Here is a 25,204-nt window from a genome sequence, read left to right as displayed (position 1 = left end):
AGCAGAGACCACTCTGCAGGGACCCCAGAGGATACCCAGGCCTGTGTTTTCCAAGCTGTGACTTGTGCCCATTCCTAGGTTATGAAATTAATGTCATGAGTCATGAACAGTATTAAAAACAACTGATAAATTTTACAATATGTGTACTGGGTCACAAGATAAAATATAATTCTTGATAACCTAGAGGGGTGGGATGTGGGGATGGGAGGGAGGCTCAAGAGGGAAGGGACATATGTATAATTATGGCTGATTTGCATTGTTGTTTGGCAGAAACCAACCAACATTGTAAAAATTAACAAACAAAAAATATATTTCTTATTGTGGAGTTTGGTCCACAAACATCTAAAAAATACCACCTCTAGTCTGACTGTACATGTGAAAAGCAGAAGCTCAGAGGAGCAGAATGAATTGCCCAAGGTCTCCAGGGGGCCAGGGCGAGGGGGGCCGCCCTCCATGCCAGCGCTTTTCCCAGGACCCCCTCCGCTGGGCTGGATGCATGTTTGCAGGCTACTCCCCACCCACAGGGGTCTTTAGCAGCCTCTGGGTGCCCTGGGGTCAGGTCAGAGGTTTGAACCCACGAAGAGGGAGGCGACAAATGCCGCCAGGGATGCTCACCTGGGGACATGGCCTTCATGTCTCGGGGGAACTTGCGACACACATTGTTGTAGTTGGTGCAGATGTGGTGAAGACACCAGTCAGCCAACTGGTACGCACAGTGGAACTGGGAACAGACAGGAGCATGTCAGTGCTGGGACCCCTGGGCCAGGGTCTGCACACAGATGTCTACTTTTGCCTTCAGAGCCAGAGCTTTGGCGCAGGTAGGCAAAGGCCCTGAGTCACAAAGAACCCACCTCGAGAGGCAAGGCCACACAAAACCATGACGGAATGACATGGATTTGCTCCTTGGCACAATCACCACCACCACCTCACCCGTGACCTGCCCCCAGCAGCCCCAGAAACACGCAGTCCTATGAGGTAGTCTCTTACTGGCTCTGCCCTCCTCAGATCTGACCCCTCGTCCTCCATGCTGGACCACAGCAGCCCACACTCAGGTGCTGACAGCCAGGCTTAGAGAGCTGACCTCCCAGGCGTGTCTGCCATATTTTAACTTCGTAAACTAATCTTTAGAATTTTTGGCACCCTGAGGGCTGGTAGGGGAGATTTTGCTTGCCTGTTTTGGGTGGCTCAGACAGTAAAGAATCTGCCCGCAATGCAGGACACCTGGGTTCAGCAGGATCCCTTTGAGGAGGAAATGGCAACCCACTTCAGTACTCTTGCCTGGAGAATCCCATAGACAGAGGAGCCTGGCAGGCTAAAGTGCATGGGGTCGCAGAGAGCCAGACATGACTGAGCAACTAACACTATCACTTGGGAAAATGGGGGTGGGAAGTTCATCTTCGATGGAGAGTCCCCAATGTGCCTTAAATGACCTCAGCAGGCAGCAACCGCATCTATATAGGACTCTGGGTTTCCCTCCCCTGCCCGACGGTTGTCTGAAGTCTCCGTCCCTTCCTGCCACAGCCAGCCTCTCTTCTTGGCATGTCGGAGTGAATCCTCTGGCCTGGAGAATGAGATGGGTCTGCCCACTGGGGGAACCAAGTCTGTCAATGGGTTCCCTTCCTACCCACCACCTTCCGAACCCTCCCCATTTGCTGCCAACAGGCAGATAGAGCCCAGAGCTGAGAATGTGGAGAGATTCCTTCCCTGTCATCCTACCTGAGCCAGTTCCAGGAACACAAGGACGTCCCCATCGATGTCCACCATCATCTGAGTTGCTTCCATCAGCCCAGTCACTGTGTACTGCTCTGTGACACACACACAGCCAGGAATGGGCTGAAGAACCACGGGAGTGGACAGGTACTTGTTTATCCCCCCCCACCCCAGCAGGGGCCCACGGCAGGGCAAAGAGAAGTCCGGGGCAAGTCCCAACAGACCAGGAAAGGCCACAGAAGCTTTAAGTCTGCTCCCACCAGTAAAGAAACCAGGCTTAGAGCAAGACTTTCCCACTGGAGTGGAGGTGGGAAGTGAAGGAGGAGACTAGAGTAACCTATGAAGGGTTTTTAAGCTACATATGTTGCAGCAACGAGTTATACAGGTGGGGTGAAAGCCCCCACCCCTGAGAATCAGCCATTGATACTGATGGGAGAGGGTATTAAATCTCAAATTTGCTGAGAACTATGGATTAGAACTAAGGATTAAATCAAGTTGTTCATATTAATTTAAATTTTGTGACAAATTGTGTACTAACCTTGCATTTCATGTTAAGACATTTCTAGGGAAGAAGTAAACACTTTTAGTTCTGAATTTTAACTGTATCAGTATAAACTCTTAAAGTATTTTATCTTTAAAAGTAATATTTCTCAGCTCATCCCACAGAAAAAGACCTAGAAACAAGAGCCATCCCAACAGAAAAAGCATTGCTAATGCAAATATTGTAGCCTTGAAATCCCATTTCCAACTACAGGAAGCCAAGACTTCTTAGAGAAATGGCTGATTCCAGGATTCCAGGAATGGGGTAGGAAATGTACAAGATGAACCTGAACATCTTGTCATTCCAGAGCATCAGAAAGCTCCTCTAGAGACTCTGCAGCCAACCTGAAGAGACTTCTACAGGCTAAAGGAACAGAGTATCTGAGTTTCCATAAAGCTAATTGCAATTATTTAAAACCAATAGCTGGAATCAAGATTGCCGGGAGAAAAATCAATAACCTTAGATATGCAGAGGACATCGCCCTTATGGCAGAAAGTGAAGAAGAACTAAAGAACCTCTTAATGAAAGTGAAAGAGGAGAGTGAAAAAGTTGGCTTAAAACTCAACATTCAGAAAACTAACATCATGGCATCCAGTCCCATCACTTCATGGAAAATAGATGCAAGAGTACTGGAGTGGAGTGCCATTGCCTTCTCCAAGACAGAATATTAAAAAGCAGAGACATTACTTTACCAACAAAGGCCCATCTAGTCAAAGCTATGGTTTTTCCAGTAATTGTGTATGGATGAGAGAGTTGGACTATAAAGAAGGCTGAGTGCCAAAGAATTGATGCTTTTGAACTGTAGTGTTGGAGAAGACTCTTGAGAGTCCCTTGGACTGCAAGGAGATCAAACCAGTCAATCCTAAAGGAAATAAGTCCTGAATATTCATTGGAAGGATGGATGCTGAAGCTGAGACCCAATACTTTGGCCACTTGATGTGAACTGACTCATTTGAAAAGATCCTGATGCTGGGAAAGATTGAAACCAGGAGGAGAAGGGGACAACAGAGGATGAGATGGTTGGATGGCATCACTAACATGATGGACATGAGTTTGAGTACGCTCCAGGAGTTGGTGATGGACAGGAATGCCTGGCATGCTGCAGTCCATAGGGTCACAGAGAGTCAGACACGACTGAACAACTGAACTGAACTAAAAACCAATAGAGTATGTTCAAGTTCAAGAATTCATAATCACATGTAATATTGATAACAAAAAACCAACTGGTCACTCTCAAAGGATGATAGGAAACAAATGTGTATCTTGAAAACTGGTAAACTGGGACTTCCCTGGTGGTCCAGTGGCTAAAACTCTGCACTCTCAATGCAGAGGACCCAGGTTCAACCCCTGGTAAGGGAGCTAGATCCCACATGCCGCAATTAAAGATCCTTCATGCCACCACTAAGACTCCATTGCAGCCAAATAAGTACATAAATATAAGAGAAAAGAAAAACAACTGGTAAATTAAAATATCACATATTCACCTGCCTTTCCTACATGAACTATCCTACTGGGAAAACAAACCATAGGTGAGGGAAAGTTTCTCTCCTTTTGAAAGTATTCCAACAGATAAAAATTAAAAAAAAAAACCCGAACTGGAATATTACCATTTCACAACACTTAATAAATGAATGGATCCAGGCAATAAAACTCAATGGCTGCTAACACCACAAAAAGAGAGAAAAGCAGATGATCTACGCTTCTTGATGAAAAGCAGAAACAACCTATAAAATGTAGTCTCACCAAAAGAAGACTGGATCTAATCTAGCCTCTAGACCTGAAGGCCAGTTGATAGGAAGGAAATATGGTGTACTACAGAAAGGCAATCAGTAAAAAAATCTAGGTTCCTTAGATCAGAGAGTTTTTCCAACAGATCGCAAGAGAAATTTTTTTTTTTTTAAACAGACAAGGAAGGTACTTACAGATTAAAAAAACCTTGAAAGATATATAAAAAATAAAATCATGCTATAGTGTTTCAGGATGCACACTTGGATGATAAAACTATGAAGAAGAGTAAGGAAGAGAGATCATAAATAATATCTTAGAGCAATAGGCAGAATGGTTAGTTTTGGGGTGGGGAGGGTCTGTGGTTCAAAGGGACAGACTGGGGGCTCTGGTGTGGCGAGCAAGGGCTACTTTGGTTTGTAATAGTTTATTAAGATGAACATATATTACATGTTTTTGTGCGCTATATAACATTTTAAAAATTAAGCTTAAATTAATAACTTCATAGTAAGCTTATATCACAAAACATGTCACTTATTATACCACATTTTGCATTTTCCACTGTTCCTTGACAAGGTACATAGAAACATATTTTTAAAATGTGTTTTTTAGTGAGTATTGAGCATTTCACAGGAAAGGCCATTCAATGTTATTTTCTATAAGCCTTTCCATGCAGCGGCGGTGAGAGGTAGCATATTTAATGGCTACCTTGCAACATTCATCCATGTGTGCTTAACCAGTGTGCCTGTTTGACTTGTTTCTGATTGCTTGCTATGATGAAACAAACTTAAAGAAACACCTGAATACATTTTTTTTTTTCATTTGGGCCATTTCTTTGTAGCAAGTCTTTCAAAAGTTATTTAGTCTAAGAGTTTGGACTGTTTTCTGTGTTCTGGGAATGCTGCACCACTTTTTCAAACTGTTGCAGCTGTGATCTTATTTATTTTTTATTTATTTATTGGTCTCACCACTCAGCATGCAGGATCTTAGTTCCCTGACCAGGGATCAAACCCGTGCCCCCTGCAGTGGAAGTGCAGTCTTAACCACCAGACCACCAGGGAATTCTGCAGATGAAATCTTTAGAAGCCTCTTACTCCCTGCCCTAAAGCCCTCAGTGTCCCCTGGCCTGCCTCTGTAGGCTCAGCTCTTAACATTTGATTCTGGTCAATCATTTCCGCCTTCTTCCAGGGACCAAGCCCCATCTTTCAACTCATTTCTCATCATAGGATCGCCGCTTCCCTCATAGCCAAGACCCAATCTTGATCATCTGCCGAGGGCCACAGCAGCTCTAACACCAGGTCCTTCCCCGAACCTCAACTCAGTATCTGAGGCTTTGCTCTCTGCCCCCGACCCACCCAAGGACATTAACGTGGACATCAATGCCAGTACAGGTACCAACACCAACATCAATGGAAGGTACATGCTGACTCCAGCTCAGGAGCGCCACCTGTCGGCGGGCATCACAGGCTCCAGACGACTTCTCATCTGGACTGCACCATCTCTCCTCCTGCCCTGGAACCCCAAGCGCTGCTCCTTGGTCTCCCTCCTGCCCCAGTCCCTGCTCCACCCAAAACTCTAGGGTTGGTCCATCCTGAAACCTGAGCTGTAGCTCGCAGGATCTTCTAGGAATCAAAGAATTAGGAGTGACCAACAATTAGGTCAATGTTTACTGTGTTTCTAGAAGAAAGAGAAAGTGAAGGTGGAAGAGAAGAAGGAAATGAGAAAGAGGAAGAAAAAGGAAAGGAAGAAGGAGGAGATGCAAGGGTAGGAATGAGGAACGATGTTCTGTTCTTTTTGACTTTTAAGCTTGCCTTAGTGTGGCCAAGCTGAGAACCTTGAGCCCTGGCATCTACTGGTGCCCGCTTGCTGCACCGCAATAACCTCTAGAGAGACCTATAAGGTGACCCACCAAGCATCCCTCTCACACGTTTCTTTACATCCATGTCCTCACACAACCCCAATACGCACCGACGTATCTCACGCTATGTAAACGTATCCCCTTGGTGCTGGTGGCCTGTCCCCTAGGAGGAGACAGGTGAGAGAAGAAATCACGACTCCCAGGGGGTCCCCTGACTCCTCCTCCTCCCTGGAGGCCCCTCCCCTAGGCTCAGCTACCTGTGAGGGCGACCAAGTGCGGCAGGCAGAGGCGGTTGGCCAGGATGATGAGTTTCATGTCGTCCAGGTCGGGGCTGGAGGTGAACATGCCAGTGTACAGGTACTCCAGCACAGCCCGCATGCAGCTCTTGCTTGTGTAAGGAAATACCACCTGTGGGTAGGAAGGAATGGAGCAGGCTGCAGCAAGGTCCAGCTTTAGGGAAAGAGCAGCAGTTCTGAAGAACTCAGAAGGCTCTGGCCTGGAGAGTTGGTCTCCCGTAGACAGGCTGCCACCCCTCTGCGGTCCCTGGACCAGCTCAGAACCCCTCCTTCCCCAAAGGTTAATCTCCCACACCAACAGCCTGCAATGAACCCATCTGCTGAGCACGGCTCCAACAGCTTTTAAAAGGACCTGGACTCGCGTTAGCATCCTTCTGGTTTGGAGAAAGCATAAAGGAGTCCTTCCGGTCACCCGCACCCAGCCCCACTCTATCCTTCAGGGAGCGCAGTGCAAGCAGGATGTGGATGAACGGAGCGAACACCGTCCACAAGTCTCTCTGGGCTGCTCGAAGCTACAGCTCTGGGCCTCTGGGATCTCTCCAGAGCGGGACCAACACAAAAACTGCTTTCTCATCAGCCGCCAGCCTCTTCAGGCTGCACTGGGAATTGGCTGGAACTTTACAGCTGCTTCTGTGGCTCTGGAGAGTTCCCATCTCACATTTGCACATCCCAACCCACTCATGCTTCAGAGAGCAGAGACAACTCAAATCTCAAACCCTCCTCTTCACCTCCCAGAGGGACTCCCTTTGCAGTGTGTGCTAAGTCGTTTAAGTCATGTCCGACTCTGTGCGACCCTATGGACTGTAGCCCGCCAGGCTCCTCTGTCCATGGGATTCTCCAGGTAAGAATACTGGAAAGGGGTGCCCTTCCCTCCTCCAAAGGATCTTCCTGACCCAGAAATCTTAGGAAATCACTTCTCTGGGTTATAGGATGCTATGCTCTAACATTCTTTGTTCAGCTTTTCATTCAAGTATTTGCTGAGCACTGACTAAGGGACCAGAGCTGAGAAGGGTACTCAGCAGAAATAAAAGATCTCATCCCCATACTCAAGGGAATCCTCAGATCAGCTGGAGAAACTGAGTGTGGACCCTTGGAACTTTAAGTAGATTCACAAAGGAGGATACTGTTAACTACAAGGCTGAGGGATGGACAGTCAGTGTCACAGTTCAGAGAAGGGCAGAAAGGAGGTCAGACTTGAACTCAAGTCTTGATTTGGCTAGAATTCCCACTGACTCCTGATGTTTCCTCTTTTCTACCCACTGACTCCCACCCTACACCTTGACTATAAATCCCCACTTGATCATGCTCAATTAAGAATTAAAACCAGTTCTATACTGAGGTCTCTTTTCCCCTATTGCAATAGTTTCTGAATAAAAACCTGTTCTTACTGCTTTAAGAAAAAAGTTTTCTCTAAACTATAGAGCTAGGATGTGACCATAATTTCCCATCCTGCTATATTGCAAAGTCCTTGGCTATAGGAACCATCTCATAAACTTCTCTTGGGCCCATCACTTGGTGGTTTGTACAGAGTCAAGGCTGAAGGAAGTACCATGAAGTGACAGATGCCTCAGATGGAAAGGGAGTAAGCCTCTCTCCTTCCCAACCATTTCCATCCTAGCCTTACCTCCCTGGTGGAACTCTCCACAAATGGCCCCCCAAACATGGCAGCCATCCAGTCACAGCTAGAAATCAACAGGGGCTTGTGGGCGCTGATGGTGCCATCATCCAGGATAAAGGTCACATCTGTTGGGTGAGAGAAGATGCATCACGTGAGGATGGGGTGAAAGAATATGGGACAACCAACCCCATAGGTCAACACTGCTCCCAGATGACTGCTTCCTCCTGAAGCCACAGTCTGTGAGCACCACATGACCACAACCTCAGGCTGGGGGCTCTAGGTTTCAGGAGCAGAGCCACAGTATCTCCAGGACATTGGTGGCTGAGATGCCTCAGAATGCTACTCGGACCAACCCAGATTCTGCAGAAGGCTCTGGGAGGGAACTCCCCTGCCTTCGGGACACCAGCTCCTAAGCCTGTTTCATACCTGAGAAGGTGCCTTTGGCCAAGCACTCCTTAACCCGGTTGGTCCGGCGGACATGGAAGGCCTTGGTGATCTCCTGGTTCATGAAGGCCTCGTTGTTGAGGATGTTGGCCACCATCATGCGCAGATCAAAGACCTCGAGCAGCTCAGCGATGTGGGCGATGTGCATGAGGTCTCGCTCATTCTCGTCCAGCTCCCCTGTGTACAGGTACTTGAGAACAGCCCGGAAGGGCCCTGGCTGGATGGAGTTGTCCATTTTCACCACCACCATCAGCCGGGATTTGTAAGTCAGTGGGTCTTCTGTCATCTCTTCCTGGATGCTCACAAAAGCTCGGCTCCAGGAAGACAGCACTCGACCCCGCCCAGGCAGGTACCCTGTCCCATTGCCCCGTAAGATACCATCGCTGGTGGATGCCCGGAGCCCAGCAGGCCCAGAGCCCCCGCCCTCCTCCACACTCTCGCACACATCAAAGCTGGCTGCCCGGAGCAGGAAGTCCCGGCCATGGTGGTGGTGGTGGTGATGATGGTGGTGATGTTGATCAGGGTGACCCCGGTGGTCCTCTGAGCAGGGGCCCCCTGACCCTGAGGGTCCCCCCAGCTCCCCCTCACTCAGGTCCATGAGGAACAGGTCGTAGAACTTGGAGGAGGATGTGGAGAGGTAGATCTTGTGGGCGAAGATGCGCACCCGCTCCTGAAGCACAAGGATGACGTCTGCACACAGCGGGTCCTCCAGGAGGTGGGCAGGGCACTCCTCGCTGCTGGAGGGGGGGTCGGGCACCACGATGAGCGGGGGCGGCGGCTTGGGGGGCAGGAAAGGCGCCTGCAGCAGGGGCCGCTGCACATTGCGGAGGTGGGACTTCCAGAACTGCAGGTGCCGGCGGGAGATGAGCGCTGCCCGGATGGCATTGTCGAAGACATCCTTGATACCGAACTGCGCCACCACACTCGTCTCGTAGTAGGGGATACCCAGCTCCTTGGCCACCTCTCGGCCCTTCTCCGGGGGAAGGATCTCATTGGGCTTGATGGGCCTGGCACGTTCAAGAAGGGAAGCCAAATTCATGTAGGTGGTGGAGGGGTGGGGGGTGGGGAGATGCATTCCCCCGATCCTCTGTGTTTTTCACCTGACTGGGGGAGTCTCTGCTGAGGATCTGGGTCTAAGCCCCGTTCCTGTCCTGCTCATTTCCACTCCCTTTCTCCTTTGTTTGGCCAGATCCTACCATTCTTTCAAGGCTCACTTCTAATCCCTTCTTCTTCCAGGAAGCCCTCCATTATCTATGGTAGGACTGGGTGATCTCCCCGGCTCAAAGTAGTGGGAGGGCTGACTACTTCTCTGGCAATTAGCATGCTGGTTTTTAACATGTTCACCTATCCAGTTCATCTCCCATCAAGATTATAAGTTCCTTTCATATAAAGATTACCTCTCCTTCTCCTTCTCTCCTCATGATGCTTAGCCCAGTATTGCCCACTCAGTGTGTAATGGTTTGGTGGATGGATGAAAGAATGAACATTCTTACTGGCCCCCCATGTGAGTCTGCTTCAAATGGAGGGAGAGATGTGAGGCTCTGTGGATTCTCTCAGGGCTGAGCAGGGAGTTGAGAGACACACAACTTCCCCCCACCCCCACTCCCCCTTCCCCATCTGCCACCTTCCCCTCCCTAGGCACAAGGACTCCCTACCTAGCCAGGGGTCTCCTGGCCCTATTGACAGCATCCAGGTCGGCGTAACGCAGGTCCAGCTGGCAGCCCACCAAGATGACAGGTGCTCGGGGGCAGAAGTGCTTGATTTCTGGGTACCACATGGTCTTGACATGGTGGAGGGAGTTGGGGTTGGCAATGGAGAAGCACAGAACCACCACATCAGATCTGGGGGTGGGAGAGAGTGAGGCTATAGGCAGAGAAAGCTAGTGATAGGTTCCCTGCCGCTTGAACAAGGGAGAACACACATCCCCAATGGCACCCCTACACTGCAGTCCCACAAATGTCATATGGATCGGCTCACATGATCTTACCCAAAACATTTAATAATAGCACCTATTTCTGTATCCCCAAGTTAGCACTTGAGAGCTTTCAAAGACTCTTGGGTTGACCTCACAGCTCTCTTGTGATTTAGACACGACCACTTTTATCATCTCATCTGAGAAAACTCATCTCAGAACAGCCTTCCTAATTACTCAAAGTCCCAGCGTTACTCGTTAACAGGGGAGAACTGAAACCAGGCCTCCCGACTGCAAAGCCGGCTCCCTGCCCAGCCCGGGCTGCCTCCCTGTCAAGGGTCTCCCAGGGCTGTTTTCTCCACTCCTTCCTCCCAGTTTCACAGAGTGAAACTCCTTCCACTTAGTTTCACAGAGTGGCCTCATACCTCGGTGAAAGCAGGAAAACCCCATCCACTTGGCTCCCTGCAGGCAGCGGGGGCCTTCCCTACCTGCCATAAGCAAAGCGACGGTCTTTGTGGTGGTCTCCGAAGGTGTCCCAGAGGCGGAGAGACACACTCACATCGTCTACCACATCCCGAGAACGTTCCAGCACCTGGCGGGGGGTGGGGACAGGGAGAGGGGAAGGAAGCGAAGGCAATGGTTCCTGGGGGCCCTGCATACCGACTCAGGGTGGGGTCAGCTCACTCCTGGGTCCCACAGCATGGGGGCTGGAGGGACAGCTAGTGTCTCCCTCTGTGTGTCCTAGAACACCTGCATCCCCTAACAAGAGCTGGCCAGGACAGAAGAGACTCCAGAGAGCAGACAGTCATGGGAGTGATGCGACCTCCCAAGGAGCCCGTCCTTGTTCCCAGCTGTACCTGCCGATCAGATGTTTCCCAGCCTCGGGTCTTCTAGTATCATTAGCAGTTTCTTTTCTCCCGCCAGCTCTCATCTCTCCAAAGCACCACCCCTTTCCCAGCTCCAGGGCTTCCCAGTACTGGGGGCCATGACTACACAAGATGCCCCAGGCTCCAGCTCAGACAAACACAAAGGGCTGGGGACCCCTCCCCTGGGGTGGGCTCCCCTCAGGCCTCTCCCTCTGCCCCTACTCAACCTTTAGGGGGCTTCAGTGTGCTCAGCATATGCCCCCTCTGGAGAGATCCCTGGGGAAGAAGCCCAGATAAGCGAGGCCATAGACTTGCAACCTTACCTCCTGGCATACCCGATACTGGTCAATGGCCCAAACCGTGGGCACGTGGGTGGCGAGCAACTGGTACTGGGTGAGGGTGGCATTGCAGGCCCGGGCACAGATAAGCCTGGTCTTGCCCACAGCGTTGTCCCCCACCACCACGCACTTGATGGTCTCTACGTTTGGCCTTTCATAATCCATGTCAGAATCCATTAATTGGGACCTGAGGGAGAGGAGAGAAGCAGTCAAGACAACTTCTCACGCCAGCCCCTGAGGGCCAGGGCCAGCAGCTCTTCTCTGCTGGGGCTACCCCCTCTCTGAGCATCTGAGCAGAGAGGAAAACAAGGGAGTGGGTAGCTTTCCGGGCACGGGCTCCACAGGGGCCTGAGGAGACAGGAGCCCCTTCAGGCTGAGAGGCACAGCTCCACTGGGTGAATCTCTGGTCTTCCTCCTGTTGCCTCCATCCTCCAGCAGCACGGCTTCTGGTTGGGGAACGCCAGAGAGAGATCCCGAGGCGGAGTCTGCTCAGGGCCGGTCCCCACTCTCCTGGGAAGAGAGGTGTCTGCCTAGGAAGCTCATTTATCATCTGCTCTCCTCCTCCAGCCCGCAGGGCCGTGACAGCAGAACAACAAACAGTGAGAGGAGGGAAGTCAGGGCCAGGTCCCCACCCCTTCTTCCCAGCATGCCTGAGGGCAGGGCTGCTGAGAAAATTAAGATGAAATCAAATTAAAACTTAAAAATTGAAATGAAAAAATTAAATTAAGATTTAATGGGCTTGTCAGACTGGGCAGCGGCCCTCCTGGCCTCGACCTTTGCCTCTCTCCTTCTCTGGCTGTCAGTTTCCAAACTCCAGCCTGCCTGTGGCTATCCCTCAACCCCAGCCCCCTTATGGAAATGCTGAAGTTTTTTGTCCCAGATTCTCCAAGCTGAGGCGGCTTTTGGGTGCACCTGAGCAGTCCACAGCCTTCTCCTCTCCTCTTCTGGGATCGTCCTGTTGCCTAAGGGGCTCACTCAGTATTGAGATGGTGGTAGTGGGGGTAAGCAGTGACCTGGCACAATACATGTATGCGCGCGTACTCAGTCACTCAGTCGTGTCTGATTCTTTGTAACCTCATGGACTGTAGTCCATCTCCAGGCAAGAATACTGGAGTGGGCTGCAGGGGATCTTCCCAACCCAGGGATCCAACCCACGTCTCCTGCACTGACAGGTGGATTCTTTCCACTGAGCCACCTGGGAAATCTGGGACAATACACCATGGCTAATGGGCCAGTGAGGCTTCCCATCCCCTACCCAGGCCTGTCCTTCAAGTATCCTGCATCCAGTTTCAGGGAAAATGAGATACACTCCCTTCCACATTCTCCTTCCTGGGGAGGAGGAGTCTCAGGCTGGAAGCCCCCAGACACCAACACTCCTGGAAGGATGGTCATTAAACTGGCTGCACGGGTAATGGGAAAGCAGAGAGTCAGAAACTCAGGCCTGAATTTCTGAACAAATGTTTGCCTCAGTTTCCTTCTGTGTTAGGTAGAGAGGAAGCGGCTCATCCACCCACAGAGAGGGGTGGCTCAAATGAACAAACAGAAGGCCCTTCTGTAGTCAAAATGTCATGTCAGTGTTTAAAAAGCTATCTCCAGGAGGGGGCCCTGGGCTTTTAGGGGTTTTTGCTGACAGCCTCCCAGTTGGCATCCACTCCCCCATGGAAGGGTTGAAGAGAGAAGGTAGCGGTAATGCAGGCATTATTAGCAAGCTTGGTTTCACCAGGGTCACTGACCTGTCCCTGCTCACATTCCCTGGGTGCTTGAAGTCAGCTGGGGGTTGGAGCAATTTGAAGGACTCCTTCCTAGGCCAAGGAAGGCTGAGCCTAGAGGAGCCTGGAGGCTGCCCAGAAGCTCTCACTGCTGAGCCATCCAGCCCAAGAGCCAGGCCACCAGCAGCAACAGAGGAGCTCGGCTCCCGCAGGGCTGTAACTAGATGCCAGCATGCAGGAATGCAGACCTGAAATATCCAACGATGGCAACTGGGATTTTGCTTGAGTGGATGTAGCTTAGCAAAAAGTACGGCAAGCACTTTCCAATGAGACACGCACCTCCTTTTTCTTGGCATTTTACAGGGTCTAAACAACCAGGGGTCTCTGTGTAGGTCCCTCCCTAGTCTCCAGCGCAATCGTCTGCCTCATTCCTTCTCCTTCCTCTGCCCCTTCTCACCCTCTCCAGCAAGCAGCCATTATTCTGCCCATCTTGCCTCCCCCCAACTTCACTCTCCTGATGAGGAGCAGGAACCCCACTTTGACAGTTCCTGGTCTCAAGGCAGACAGCGGGAAGGATGTGTTGGCACTGGGAGGCATCTGGGTTGTAATTTCTGTTTTACCAGTTGAGGAACAAAACAGAGAGAATCCCCAATACAAATATACACAGATGTAGGAGAAAGAGAGAAACCTACTAGCCAACAGAGCTTCTTTCTTAAATTGAGGTCCTAGCAGCACGGAGGTGTGTAGACAGAAGAGGGGACGAGAAATCGAGGAGACATATCGGCTCTCACACCCAGGAGCAGCTGGATGGCGAGGAGTATGTCAGAACACCAGCAGAGTGGTTCAGTGCTGGTCCAAGATTGGTGAGTCTACAATTCAAACACTCACACGCACCCTATGCACCTCTAGGATTAAGCAGGGGACAGCCCACTAACAAGCAGAAGAGCGACACTGTGCTGGGAGTTTAGACAGCAAACCTGTTGGGTGCTCCTCTGGCTGAGTGGCCCCTCCCCATCCATTTCCCCAGCGCCCCTGAAGTCTTCTCTTACTTGTCCTTTGACTTCCTCCCAATTTTGATCATTCTCACCCACTCCACCCCCATCCCAACTGCCTGACTGGCAAACTTCATTCATTGTCTGATCTGGGAAAGGGCAAATCACTTCACCTCTCTGTGCCACGGTCTACCCTTCTGGAAAATGGGTATGAGGGCATCAGAAGCAAGTCTCAAATCTTGGTGAATCTGTGCCAAGAGAGCCTGGGCCAAAAGGAGGTATTTGCCTTCTTATGTAATGTGGTATTATATAATGCCAGATTACATATCTCTATGTGTAATTATACCTCTCTTTTAAGATACACAGTGGCCCAATTAAGCGAGCAGAACTCTTAGTCTAATCAGGTCTGTCTTTAGAAGGATTCTGTCCTGGAGATATGATGCCATTGTCAACAGTAATGTAATTTTTGCTCTAGAATATTGCTACTTTACAGTAACAGTGCTGGTATACAATGGCACAACCCACTCAATAAGCCTCTCAACTTCCCCTTTCCTTCTGGCACTCTCACCTTCAATGACTCTAGACTTTTCCACACAATTGCCTCATCCCCATTCCTTCTGAGCCTCCTGATTAACTTCCACACACTATGGTTTCCTTGCCACCTTGTGCTGGCTATCATGACCCCCAGGCCACACCTCTTCCTCAATGATTCCAGAATCACCGAGATGCTCCCTTCACACCCCATCCCACAATCCCTTCTCCAAAGACAGCCTCCTGCCCACCAATGTCCCAGCTCTTTGTACTCAGGCCAGGTCAGAACAAAAGGCGTGGCTCAAATTAGCTACAACCCTTACAGGTTCCCAGTCCCACCTCCACACCCCTACACACACTCTTTGCAGAGCCCAGAAAAGCCCCCCCCCCCATTTCCCTCCCACAGCCGATAGGAGGCTTTTTCATCTGTAGCTGCCCTAGTCTGGTTGTCAAGGAAACAACAGAATCTCCCTGGGAGCCTGTTTTGTCTCCTAGCAACCAATATCCCACATCCTGCATCTTACAAAATACAAAAGGAAAGAATATCTTGAAAATGAAGGTAAAGATCAAGAAGGATGGACAGGATGAGGAAGAGAAGACCAGCGAGGGTGGCCTTCCAATTAAAGGAGGCTCCCACTGGGGTCGCTGACATTGTAACACTGCCGGGGTGGGGGTGGAGGGGTGGGGGGGGCGGGAAGCAGAAACATGAATCCCCCCATAGGTCTGATGGGCAGCAAGGCCCAAAAAGATGCTGAATAGTCATGTTAAACAAAAATGCAAGCCTAAACACAGAATAAGCCTCTTCAAACATCAACAAACAACCCTAAGGATTTCTCCCCGTAGTTTGCCAGAACTCAGATGCACAGACTGCAATGGAATGGGTTGAAAGAAACATCTCCAGAATGGCGAAAACAAACAAAAACCCCACATTCCATTAAATGTTTTTAAAGGAAACATTTCAGCTACTCTGGACTTTTTCTTGACACGCTGTTCTGCACACACATACAATTTTTTTTTTTTTTTAATGGGCGAAGGGGAAGGCCACTGCATGCCACGGCAATCAAGTTCTTTTCCTTTCCCTAGATAAACCTAGAAAAGGTTAGTCCCCCGCCCTCTAAGACCCCAGCAGCCGAAGTCCAGGGACGAGAGGATGCCCGAGGGAAATCAGGACCGGCGCAGACAGGGCCCCCGGGAGGACGCAGAACGGGGAAGCGGCGCGTTTCCAGAGGCTGCTCGCAACCCGGCCATAATAGAAATTAATCATTTACTTACACCGCTACATGTGACGGGGTGATTTCTAGTGTAAGGAACACATCTCTTCCTGTTAAGCACGCTCATTTTAGTGAAATGGCTGGGGTCACTCCGCGGGTGCAAGTTAGGACGATGCCAGTGCCGCCGCGCTGCTGCTGCTGCTGCCGCTCAGGCTCCGGGCCCGGGTCGCGTTACATCAGAAACTCTGACAGAGCAGCCCAGGCTGGACGGCGGGCCGGGAGCGGCCGCGCGCGCGGCACTGCGGCCACTGCCTCTTCCGGATCAGCATCTCCCGGCGCCCAATGTCACGGAGGCGCGCCGGAGCCAGGCAGCGGGCGGCCGCTCCGACCTCCGCGGCTGGGCCGCGCCGCCGCCAACGGTCCTCTCTGGCTGCGGAGGCCGAAGGCGGCGAGCACGAGTGGGCGAGAGGGGCGAGGCCGCCGCTGCTACGCGCCGGGGCCCGCTCCGAAGGCGCGGCCACCAAGACGCCTAGTGCTGCAGTCCCAGGGACCGCTCGCGACCTCCTTTTTTCATTCACAAAAAAAGACAAAAGGGATTAAAAAAAACGAAGAGAGGGACGGAAAAAAGGTGGGGGCAAAATAGCACCCAGAACGCTAGCCGTGCAGGTACCGCCCTTCGCGGCGCTCCGTTGGTCGAAATCAGTTGAGGGGGCGGGGAAGGGGCGGGGAAAGAAGGGGATTGGGCGTCCCGGAGGCCCCGCCTCGCGACGCCGCTTGCTTCCTCTCCACTTTCGCTTACCTCTCTTTCACCCCGAGGGACGCCGAGTAAGAGGCTCTAGGCTCGCCTATGGGGGCCGGGGTTGCGTCCCTCTACCTGGCGAAGCTCCAAACCTCACTAAACTCACTCAGGGTTCCCCCCCCCGCTTTCTCTGGGAGGCTGAGAAAGAACTCATACAGCATCCTAGTCAGCCCTGGAAGGGACGCGAGTTAGGGAAGGGGATTTCGACATTTTTGCGTTGTCCCTTTGCCCCGGGGCCTCCACCGCTTGCCCAGGGGAAGAGGAAGACAGCGTTTCCCCTGCCAAAAGGGACCTTTTTTCTGGTGTTTGGGGGCCTTCCTCCCTCCATCACCGCCCCTGTAGCTACAGACTATGTCTCCAATTTCCGTGGCCCTTAATAAGTTTCAGGGTGGGTCCCTGTATCACCTCCACCTGTTTACCATGTAGGCCTTCTCCCCTCTCCCTTTTGTCCATCAGGCTTCTCTTCCATCCCATATTCAATCTATTGCTACCTGACGTTCACCTGTATCTTCTGCCCTCTTAAAGAAATGCCACGAAGACACTAGCCATGGTGACATTATCTATGGCACCTTTGGGCCCTCTGTCTCAAAATTCTGGAAAATAACATTACAAGGGATGACATCTGTAATATGAGTGGTCCTCAAAGGAAGTTTCCCGTGTTCAAAGATCCTCATCCTTAATTATGAGGATCTTGACTGCGAGTAATTACAGTAGTCAACTCAGTCTGGTTTTATCCATCTTGTGGATTACCTCTGGACAATTTTTTAAAAGCACAGACTGACATGTCTCCCACTTAATCCCACTCCATCACACCTCCAACTTATCCTCTGAAAATGCAAATATGCTTTAATAATAGTTCCTGCAACATATAATTGCCAAAAAATAAAAGCAAAGAAAAAATTAATTTTTTATTGCCTGAAGCATGCTTCCCATCCATGAATGCTTATAATTAGAAGGTGCCCACCAAGGTGTTCCTGCTTTCTGGCCTGGTCCCATGTTCAGTAAGTGCATTAATCTACCCCTCCTCTGAATCTGCCTAGAGCTGGATTACCCTTGTGGCTCATCTGGTAAAGAATCCGCCTGCAATGTGGGAGACCTGGGTTCAATCCCTGGGTTGGGAAGATCACCTGGAGAGGGGAAAGGCTACCCACTCCAGTATTCTTGCCTGGAAAATTTCATGGACTGTATAGTCCATGGGGTCGCAAAGAGTCTGACACAACTGAGCGACTTTCACTTAGAGCTGGGTTAGAGATTAACGATAATCGATAATCGAGGGTGCTGTGTCAGAGATCACTGCATCACAAAAGAGCACAGCATGGGATCTCTGTATGGGTGCCATGTGGGGGGTGGGAAGCAGGGTATCTGACACCCTAGTCCCTCCACCCATTTCACAGCACCAGCCTGTTGGCTTCACGTTTCACACATCCCAGCAGCAGGGACAGCCCCAGTGCAGCACAGAGCAGGAAAACAGAACTGACCTCTACTCAAAGTCAAGGTGCTACAGGGCCTGCAGCTATAGAACCAATGCCCTTTCCCTTTTTGGAGAAAGAGGCACCAGATCCCAGCTTCTTCTCCTCATCAGGGCAGTTGAATATTCTCAGCTTGAGAGGCAGGTCAGTACCAAGTCCCAGCCTTCAGCTTCTGCCTCAACTGTGGCCAATGCCAGATCTTCCCACCCAACCCTGGCCCTCAGTTCACACCTCCTAGCTACTCAAGACAGCCTCAAGATGTTGGTTGGTTCCCAGGCCAAGGATCTGGCTACCACATTTGCTTCATCTTTACCCAGCCTGCCAATGCCAGAATCCTGGAAATCAGAGCCATTCCCTGAGGCTGGGTCCCCTCGCCAGCAACCAAGGAGTTGTCAGCGGCCCACTTTGGGCCTTCTCCCAGGCTCCAGCTCCTAGCCCTCGGCAGCATTTCATACACAGGCTGCCTCCCCCTCCTCCTCCCTCTCCCCTTGCATCCCGCCCACCCTAGCCCTGGAGAGACCATTTTCCTGACTTCAGGTTACAATCATTCCTTTGGATCCACCAGAGATTGGTTTTGGGAGCCCCCCTGGAATAGCAAAACCCTCAAATGCTCAAGTCTCTTATATAAAATGATGAAGCTCAATGAATACAGTTAGTTGGTCCTCCCTGTTCTCAGGTTTCCCTGCAGTGCTCTTGCCTGGGGAATTCCATGGACAGAGGAGCCTGGTGGGCTACAGTTCATAGGGTTGCAAAGTCTAACATGACTAAAGCGACTTAGCATGCATGTATGTACACGGATGCAGAAACCCGTGAACAGGGAGCCCCAAATGTATACGTATTTATTGGGGGGAAAAAAATCTGCCTTTAAGTGGACCTGCACAGTGGAAGCTCTTGTTGTTAAAGGGTCAATAGTACTTCTCAAGTCAAGCCTGGGTGGGAAGTTTTTCTACTAAGGTTCCTGGCCTCTTTTTCTCTCTGCCTTTTCCTTTCTTCTGTTACACGTACACACTGGCCCCCTCTGCCCAGTTCGTGCAGCTTGGAACCACTGTTTGTCTCTTCAGAGCACTTCAGAATGACTGCCCCACATCACTGGCTGGCTGGGTGTCCACGCTGCCTTTCTGCTGGTGACCCAAGCAAGGACCTGCATCACTGGGCTTACTCACCCTGTGGGAACAGCGCCTGGCTGCAACCTGAGGGGCTGCTAGCAGCTTGGAGGCAGGTTCCATTCTAGCTTCCTGCTTCCCCATCATCTCTTCCCTCACCACAGCCCCCTTGTGACTCCTCCTGCCTGGTGACATAAACCTCTTGAACTTGTCCCCCAAAGTCACCCTCCACCATCTATCTCCTTAACTACCCTCCTCCAACACACCCTGCACTGATGTTTTCGTGAAGCCCAAGAGCAAGAGGCTGGTCTGGGGAGAGAACTCTCCATCACTTCTCAGGAAGGCATGCCTGAAGCAGATTCTCAGCACCAAACCCTCCTCTCCCTGTGGCTCTGAAGGTCCCTCCCTGGTGCCAGCCCAAGCTAGGCAGACCCCACCCACTGTGCCCTTCTCCAGCCTGCATGTTCCATTTGCTTCCCAGGCAGCTTCAGCCCTTCAACTACTTGCAGGCTACTAGCCTTGCTTCTCTTCAGCCCTCACCTGGAACACTCAAGCCTCTGTGAAGCCCACCTCACAGACTTTTTGACTTGGGATGACTCTCTCCCTGGGCTTCCCAAGTGGCACTACTGGTAAAGAACCTGCTTCCCAAAGCAGGAGACATAAGAGACATGGGTTTAATCCCTGGGTCAGGAAGATCCCCTGGAGAAGGGAATTGCAACCCACTTCAGTATTCTTGGGGCGTCCCTGGTGGCTCAGATGGTAAAATGCCTGTCTGCAATGTGGGAGACCTGGGTTCGATCCCTGGATTGGGAAGATAGATCCCCTGGAGAAGGAAATGCAGCCCACTCCAGTACTCTCGCCTGGAAAATCCCATGGACAGAGGAGCCTGGTAGGCTGCAGTCCATGGGGTCGCAAAGAGTAGGACACAACTGAAGCTTCTAAGCACAAGCACGACTCTCTCCCCAGCAGTGTGCAGTGGGCCTGTGTCATTGCCACCCTGTGGGAGAGCAAAAACAGGCTTCTCAAGATGTAGATCCCCTGCAGGGTGAAGGAGCTGAATCTGGAAGCCTGAAGTCTCTCAGTCTTCTTGCCCAAGGCTCAGGAGGCACCTCCAGGTCCCCACTAGGAAACAGGAATCTTCTGGGCCTTTGCTCAAGGGACTCCCTAAGCCTGAACACCCTTTCTCTTTCCACCCTCTTCATTTGGATATTACTTACTCATCTTTCCAGTCTCAGCCTTGATGTCACTTCCTCCAGGAAGTCTTCAGTGAGTATCCCCTACAAAATCTACATTCCTAACCCTTCCTCTAGACCCCCCTAATAAAATCAGTCACCCTGCTATATCATTGGTTCTCTCTGTCCCTCACAGTACTGAGGACTCTTACAGGAAGTTGTTGTTCAGTCTCTCAGTTATGTCAGACTCTTGTCGACCCCATGGACTGCAGCACGCTAGGCTTCCCTGTCCATCACCATCCCCCAGAGTTTGCTTAAACTCATGTCCATTGAGTTGGTGACGCCATCCAACCATCTCATCCTCTGTCACCCCCTTCTCCTCCTGCCCTCAATCTTTCCCAGCATCAGGGTCTTTAATTGTGCTTATTCAAAACAAGACCCTTCATGCTCATCTAGCACCAGGCAACAGACACTCAAGAGACTCTCTTTAAATCCTTGACAGGTAAGTAAATGCTTGGGGTGAGGAAAACAATGGGGAAGGAGTTGACATCACCCAGTGGCTACTCACAGACTGTCCACAGAGGACCTCCGCAGGTCATACTGGCCTGTTCTTCCAGCTGCCATTGCTTGGTGCTCGCTCCAGGCTCACAGTTGAGCTGGATGGGAGGGAATGGGGCAGGGAAGGGGGAAAGAAATGAGCACACAGTGAGGAAGGCAAAGAGGCACTATCAGATCAGTCAGTCCAAACGGAGGGTCCTTCTTAGGGCCACAGCATGGCTTCTGCTGCCCAAGCTCAATAGGCTGAGACACTCAGCCCCAGGGCCAAGAGAGAGGCCATCTCAGAGAGTCAAGGGGCTACTTGAAGGGCAAGAACTGGAGTCAAGGGCCATCCCATGCTGCGGGCATCTGCACATTCTAGTTTGGTAATTTGGAAAGAGGGATCCATTGGCCATCAAGAGACCTGGGATCTGTTCTTACGCAGCTGTGTGACAATTCCCGGACCTCTCTGAGATTCAGCTTCCTCTTGTACAGGGGTTGGATCAGGTGACCTTCAACGCTCATTCCAGTACTGACATCTGATATGAGTTCCTAGCATGGACGGCCTATATTTTATTAGCTTTTCTTTTCACTGGAGCAGCTCCTGACCCAAATTGGGACTCAGTGAAATATCAGCTGATGGCTACCAAGGCAGAGCATGGAAGGAAGCTTTTTGGAGAGGAGGGCAGAGGGATTAGACACATGGTAAGAGGCAGAGAGAGAACCCCATTCTGCCATCATCCTCACTTGCAGCTGTCTTTAAATGAGCTGTCATCATTTAGGGGCCAGTTCAGCCAAAGAAAATTTGAGAACTTCTGGAGAAATAGGGAATGATTGAGAAAAGGGCTTGGAGGGCTTCCCTGGTGGCTTAGCAGTAAAGGATCTGCCTGCCAATGCAGGAGACATGGATTCAATCCCTGGTCTGGGTGGATCTCACATGCTGCAGGGCAACTAAGCCCATGCACCACAACTATTGAGCCTGTGCTCTAAAGCCCAGGAGCCACCAACTACTGAAGCCTGAGCACCCTAGAGCCGGTGCTCAGCAACAAGAGAAACCACCGCAGTGAGAAGCCCATGCTCCATGACTAGAGAGTAGTCCCTGCTCGCCACAACTAGAGAAAGCCCATGCAAAAGCAACAAAGACCCAACACAGCCAAAAATAAGTAAATAAATAAATAAATAAAAATTTTTAAAAGAAAAGAAAAAAAGTCGGAGGTGAGGGGGAGGTGGTTTGGAGAGGCCAGCCATAGACCTCTGGAAGCAGGTGGTGCTGTGTCTTTAAAGGATAATGGAAGGGCATCTCTGGGACCACTCCCCAGGGACAGGGGTATCAAGGCAGAAGGAAGCCAAGGCAAGAGGAGGGCCCTACCACAAAGCCCACTGAGGGCAGAGATGTGGACCACAGCAGCCCCAAGAGCCCAGAGTGAATGAAATCAAAACAGAGAAGGAGCTGAATTCAGTTCTAGTAACCTCTCCATCATGGCTGTGTGACTTTGAGCAAGGAACATCATCTCTCTGATCTCCCATCAAGGACAACAATATTTCTTGCCCAAAGTCAAGGGGGTCTAGATGATCTCGTCTTCCTGGGCTGAGATCAGAGACTGTGGGATCCCTCTAACTCTTCCTCCACTTTTGCCTGCTCCCCATCATGGCCCTATGCTGAAAAGGAGGAGCAGTCCCATGTGCACCCGTATGCCCCGGGCTGCCTATGGAGCACAGACAGCACAGGAGCATGAGGTTTGGATGGGCGGGGGCAGTGGGGTTGGGGTTGGGGGCTAGAATTCTGACAATCTGCCCTACCAGGGTTGGAAAATTTCAGGCCTACCTTAGCCTGATGCCTGGTGGCCCATGGGAGTGGGGGGAAGTGGGGATGGGGAGGGATACGCAGGAAGATCATGAGAAAATGAACAAAGCAGGTGAGCAGTGAATTCTGCCTGAGATCCTCCCAGCCCAGCCAGCTTTTGCAGCTTTCGTACAGCCACACTGTGGGGTGGCAGGGCTGCTTCCAGCAGGAAATGGAGTCCCCTCCCATTTGGGTCAGGCTAGGCTACAGCTTTGTTGGTGGACATCTGAGCATGCAGACCTCTCTGCCCATCCACTCAAGCCCCCTACCCGGACCATGCCTCCTGGGCGACCACAGCTGGCTGAGGCCACCATAAAACATATACTGCAGCTTTGAAATGGCTTTTCATTCAGTAGGGAAACTTGAGCACTCATAGGCTTATGTTTTTAAAGAGCTGCAAGGACCATCAGCATGAATGCCATGATCTACCCCGAGTCTCCTGGGATGTTCATTTCTCAGGACAGTGCACTGGAAGTCACTACTAGAACAGCCAGAAGCAGAAAGAAACTAGATGGTGTTATTTCTGCCCTGCTTTCTAGGCAAAAAAGTGACAAGAAGGGTACAAAGATGCATCCCCTACGGACTTCCTTGGTGGTTCAGTGGTTAAGAATCCACCTTCCAATGCAGGGGATGCAGGTTCAATCCCTGCTCTGGGAACTAGGATCCCATGTGCTGTGGGGCAACTACTGAGCCCATATACTATGGAGCCTGAGCATCACAATGAAAGATCCTGCATGCTGCAAGGATGAAACCCACTGCAGTCAAAAATAAATATATAAACGTATGCATATAAATATACAGATAGGGCTTCCCATGTGACGTTAGTGGTAAAGAAGCTGCCTGCCAATGAAAGAGACATAAGAGACACAGGTTCGATCCCTGGGTCAGGAAGGTCCCCTGGAGGAGGAAATGGCAACCCACTCCAGTATTCTTGCCTGGAGAATCCCCATAGACAGAAGAGCCTGGTGAGCTGCAGTCCATTGTCTTGCAAAGAGTCGGACATGACTGAAGCGACATAACTGAAGTGACTTAGCGCGCACACACACACACATATATAAATGCATCCCCTAGCCAGTGCATCTGGGCCCAGAATCCTGCACTTTAGGCAAGCTACAGTACTTCTGAGAGAGGGCAGGCCCATTCCTGGAGCCTGTGGAGCTGCAAGTGAGAAGCTCTGAGGAGGCTGATCACCCCAAAATAGACTTGTTTTTTTTTCACAACTTTTTCATGAGGCATTGCAGCACACACATAAAAAATAGCCCCAACTGTTAACAAATAGAATTATAAAAAGCCCCAAATGTTCCCCATGAGTTTCCATGTGGCTGCGGTATTTGAGAGAGGGCAGGTAAAGTGTGTATCCAGAGAGCTCAGTTTTCTCCCTCAGTGTCTTGTTGTGCTAGAGCTTACAGAGATAATAACTGATGGTAGGGATGGGAACGTTTTCTGTTGCCCCTCGGAAGTGGTCCACTGTGAATGTGTATTACTGTCTCCCGCCTCCAGATAAAGGAACGCAAGGCACAGAATGGAGCGTCTTGAAAACATAATGGCGTGGCAATAAAGCTGGGTTAAATTTGGCTGCCCTACTCAGAGCACCATTGGAGAAGGGAAAGGCAACCCACTCCAGTATTCTTGCCTAGAGATTTCCATGAGGAACCTGGTGGGCTACAGTTCACAGGATAGCCCGTGTCTGTCCACAGAGTTGGACACGACTGAGCAACTAACACACACTCAGAGTACAGGGTTTGTTTAGTAAAGACTCTGAGGGCTCAGCATTCTCCTCAAGGTCAGTTCAGCTCAGTTCAGTTCAGTCGCTCAGTCGTGTCTAACTCTTTGCGACCCCATGGACTGCAGCGCGCCAGGCCTGCCTGTCCATCACCAACTCCCGGAGTTTACTCAAACTCGTGAGTAACTGACTCACTGAGTCAGTGATGCCATCCAACCATCTCATCCTCTGTCATCCCCTTCTCCTCCTCAAGGTCAGCTTAGCCTAAACTTGGAATCCGCCTTGGGCATTGCTGCATGTTGGTAGCCAGACTTGAGTCTGGGGTTGGAGCTGCTCTTGACCTGGGTTAAAAGATTGTGCAGGGCTATTCAGGAAGGGACTGACCTAGTCCTCCTTTGCACCCTGAGTTCCCTCCAGAGGCACCCTGCATCGTTTGCCCCGGCCCTGGAGTCTTCTTGGTGCTTGGACTCCAACAAGGCAAGAAAGAGAATCATGTGGAGGCCAAAGCTGGATTCTCATGCCCTTGGGGTTCTGGTGGCTCAGTGGTGGAAGGTCCGCCTGCAATACAGGAGATGAGGGTTCAATTCCGGATCAGGAAGATCCCCTGGAGAAGGAAATGACAACCCACTCCAGTATTCTTGCCTGGAAAATTCCATGGACAGAGGAGCCTGGCGGGCTACAGAGTCAGAGCAACTGAGCACTCACGCATAGTACCAGACATTGCTAGAGATTGTGAAGATTATAAAATGATAGTGATGCCATCAAGCGATTTAAGTTTAATTACAAAGATTAATAATAATAATTTAT

General features: G+C 50.8%; 1 protein-coding gene across 4 annotated transcripts in view; it reads right to left on the bottom strand.

Annotated features, from left to right (window-relative positions):
* RHOBTB2 (Rho related BTB domain containing 2) overlaps positions 1-25,204 on the bottom strand; it is a 44,930-nt gene that overhangs the window by 3,705 nt on the left and 16,021 nt on the right. Inside the window, exons 1-10 of one of the 4 annotated variants that reach the window (XR_014060777.1) lie at positions 15,813-16,464; positions 11,294-11,495; positions 10,593-10,696; positions 9,848-10,033; positions 8,175-9,199; positions 7,755-7,873; positions 6,092-6,242; positions 5,945-5,997; positions 1,717-1,805; positions 616-721 (exon numbers count right to left, since the gene is read on the bottom strand). Coding sequence is in view for 3 of the 4 variants with exons in the window: in XM_081515009.1 (XP_081371135.1) it covers positions 616-721; positions 1,717-1,805; positions 6,092-6,242; positions 7,755-7,873; positions 8,175-9,199; positions 9,848-10,033; positions 10,593-10,696; positions 11,294-11,495; positions 20,863-20,918 (2,038 nt within the window). In the remaining variant the exon portion in view is untranslated. Of the gene's footprint in view, positions 1-615; positions 722-1,716; positions 1,806-4,915; positions 5,998-6,091; positions 6,243-7,754; positions 7,874-8,174; positions 9,200-9,847; positions 10,034-10,592; positions 10,697-11,293; positions 11,496-15,812; positions 16,465-20,862; positions 20,951-24,781; positions 24,956-25,204 lie in introns of those variants that run through there. The other 3 variants (XM_081515009.1, XM_081515015.1, XM_081515025.1) reach the window with 3 other exon arrangements.

The sequence above is a fragment of the Giraffa tippelskirchi genome, chromosome 1, assembly GCF_054371585.1.
Source record: "Giraffa tippelskirchi isolate mGirTip1 chromosome 1, T2T-mGirTip1v1.2.pri, whole genome shotgun sequence".
Lineage (NCBI taxonomy): Eukaryota > Metazoa > Chordata > Mammalia > Artiodactyla > Giraffidae > Giraffa > Giraffa tippelskirchi.
This window is presented reverse-complemented; position numbering and strand designations above follow the sequence as displayed.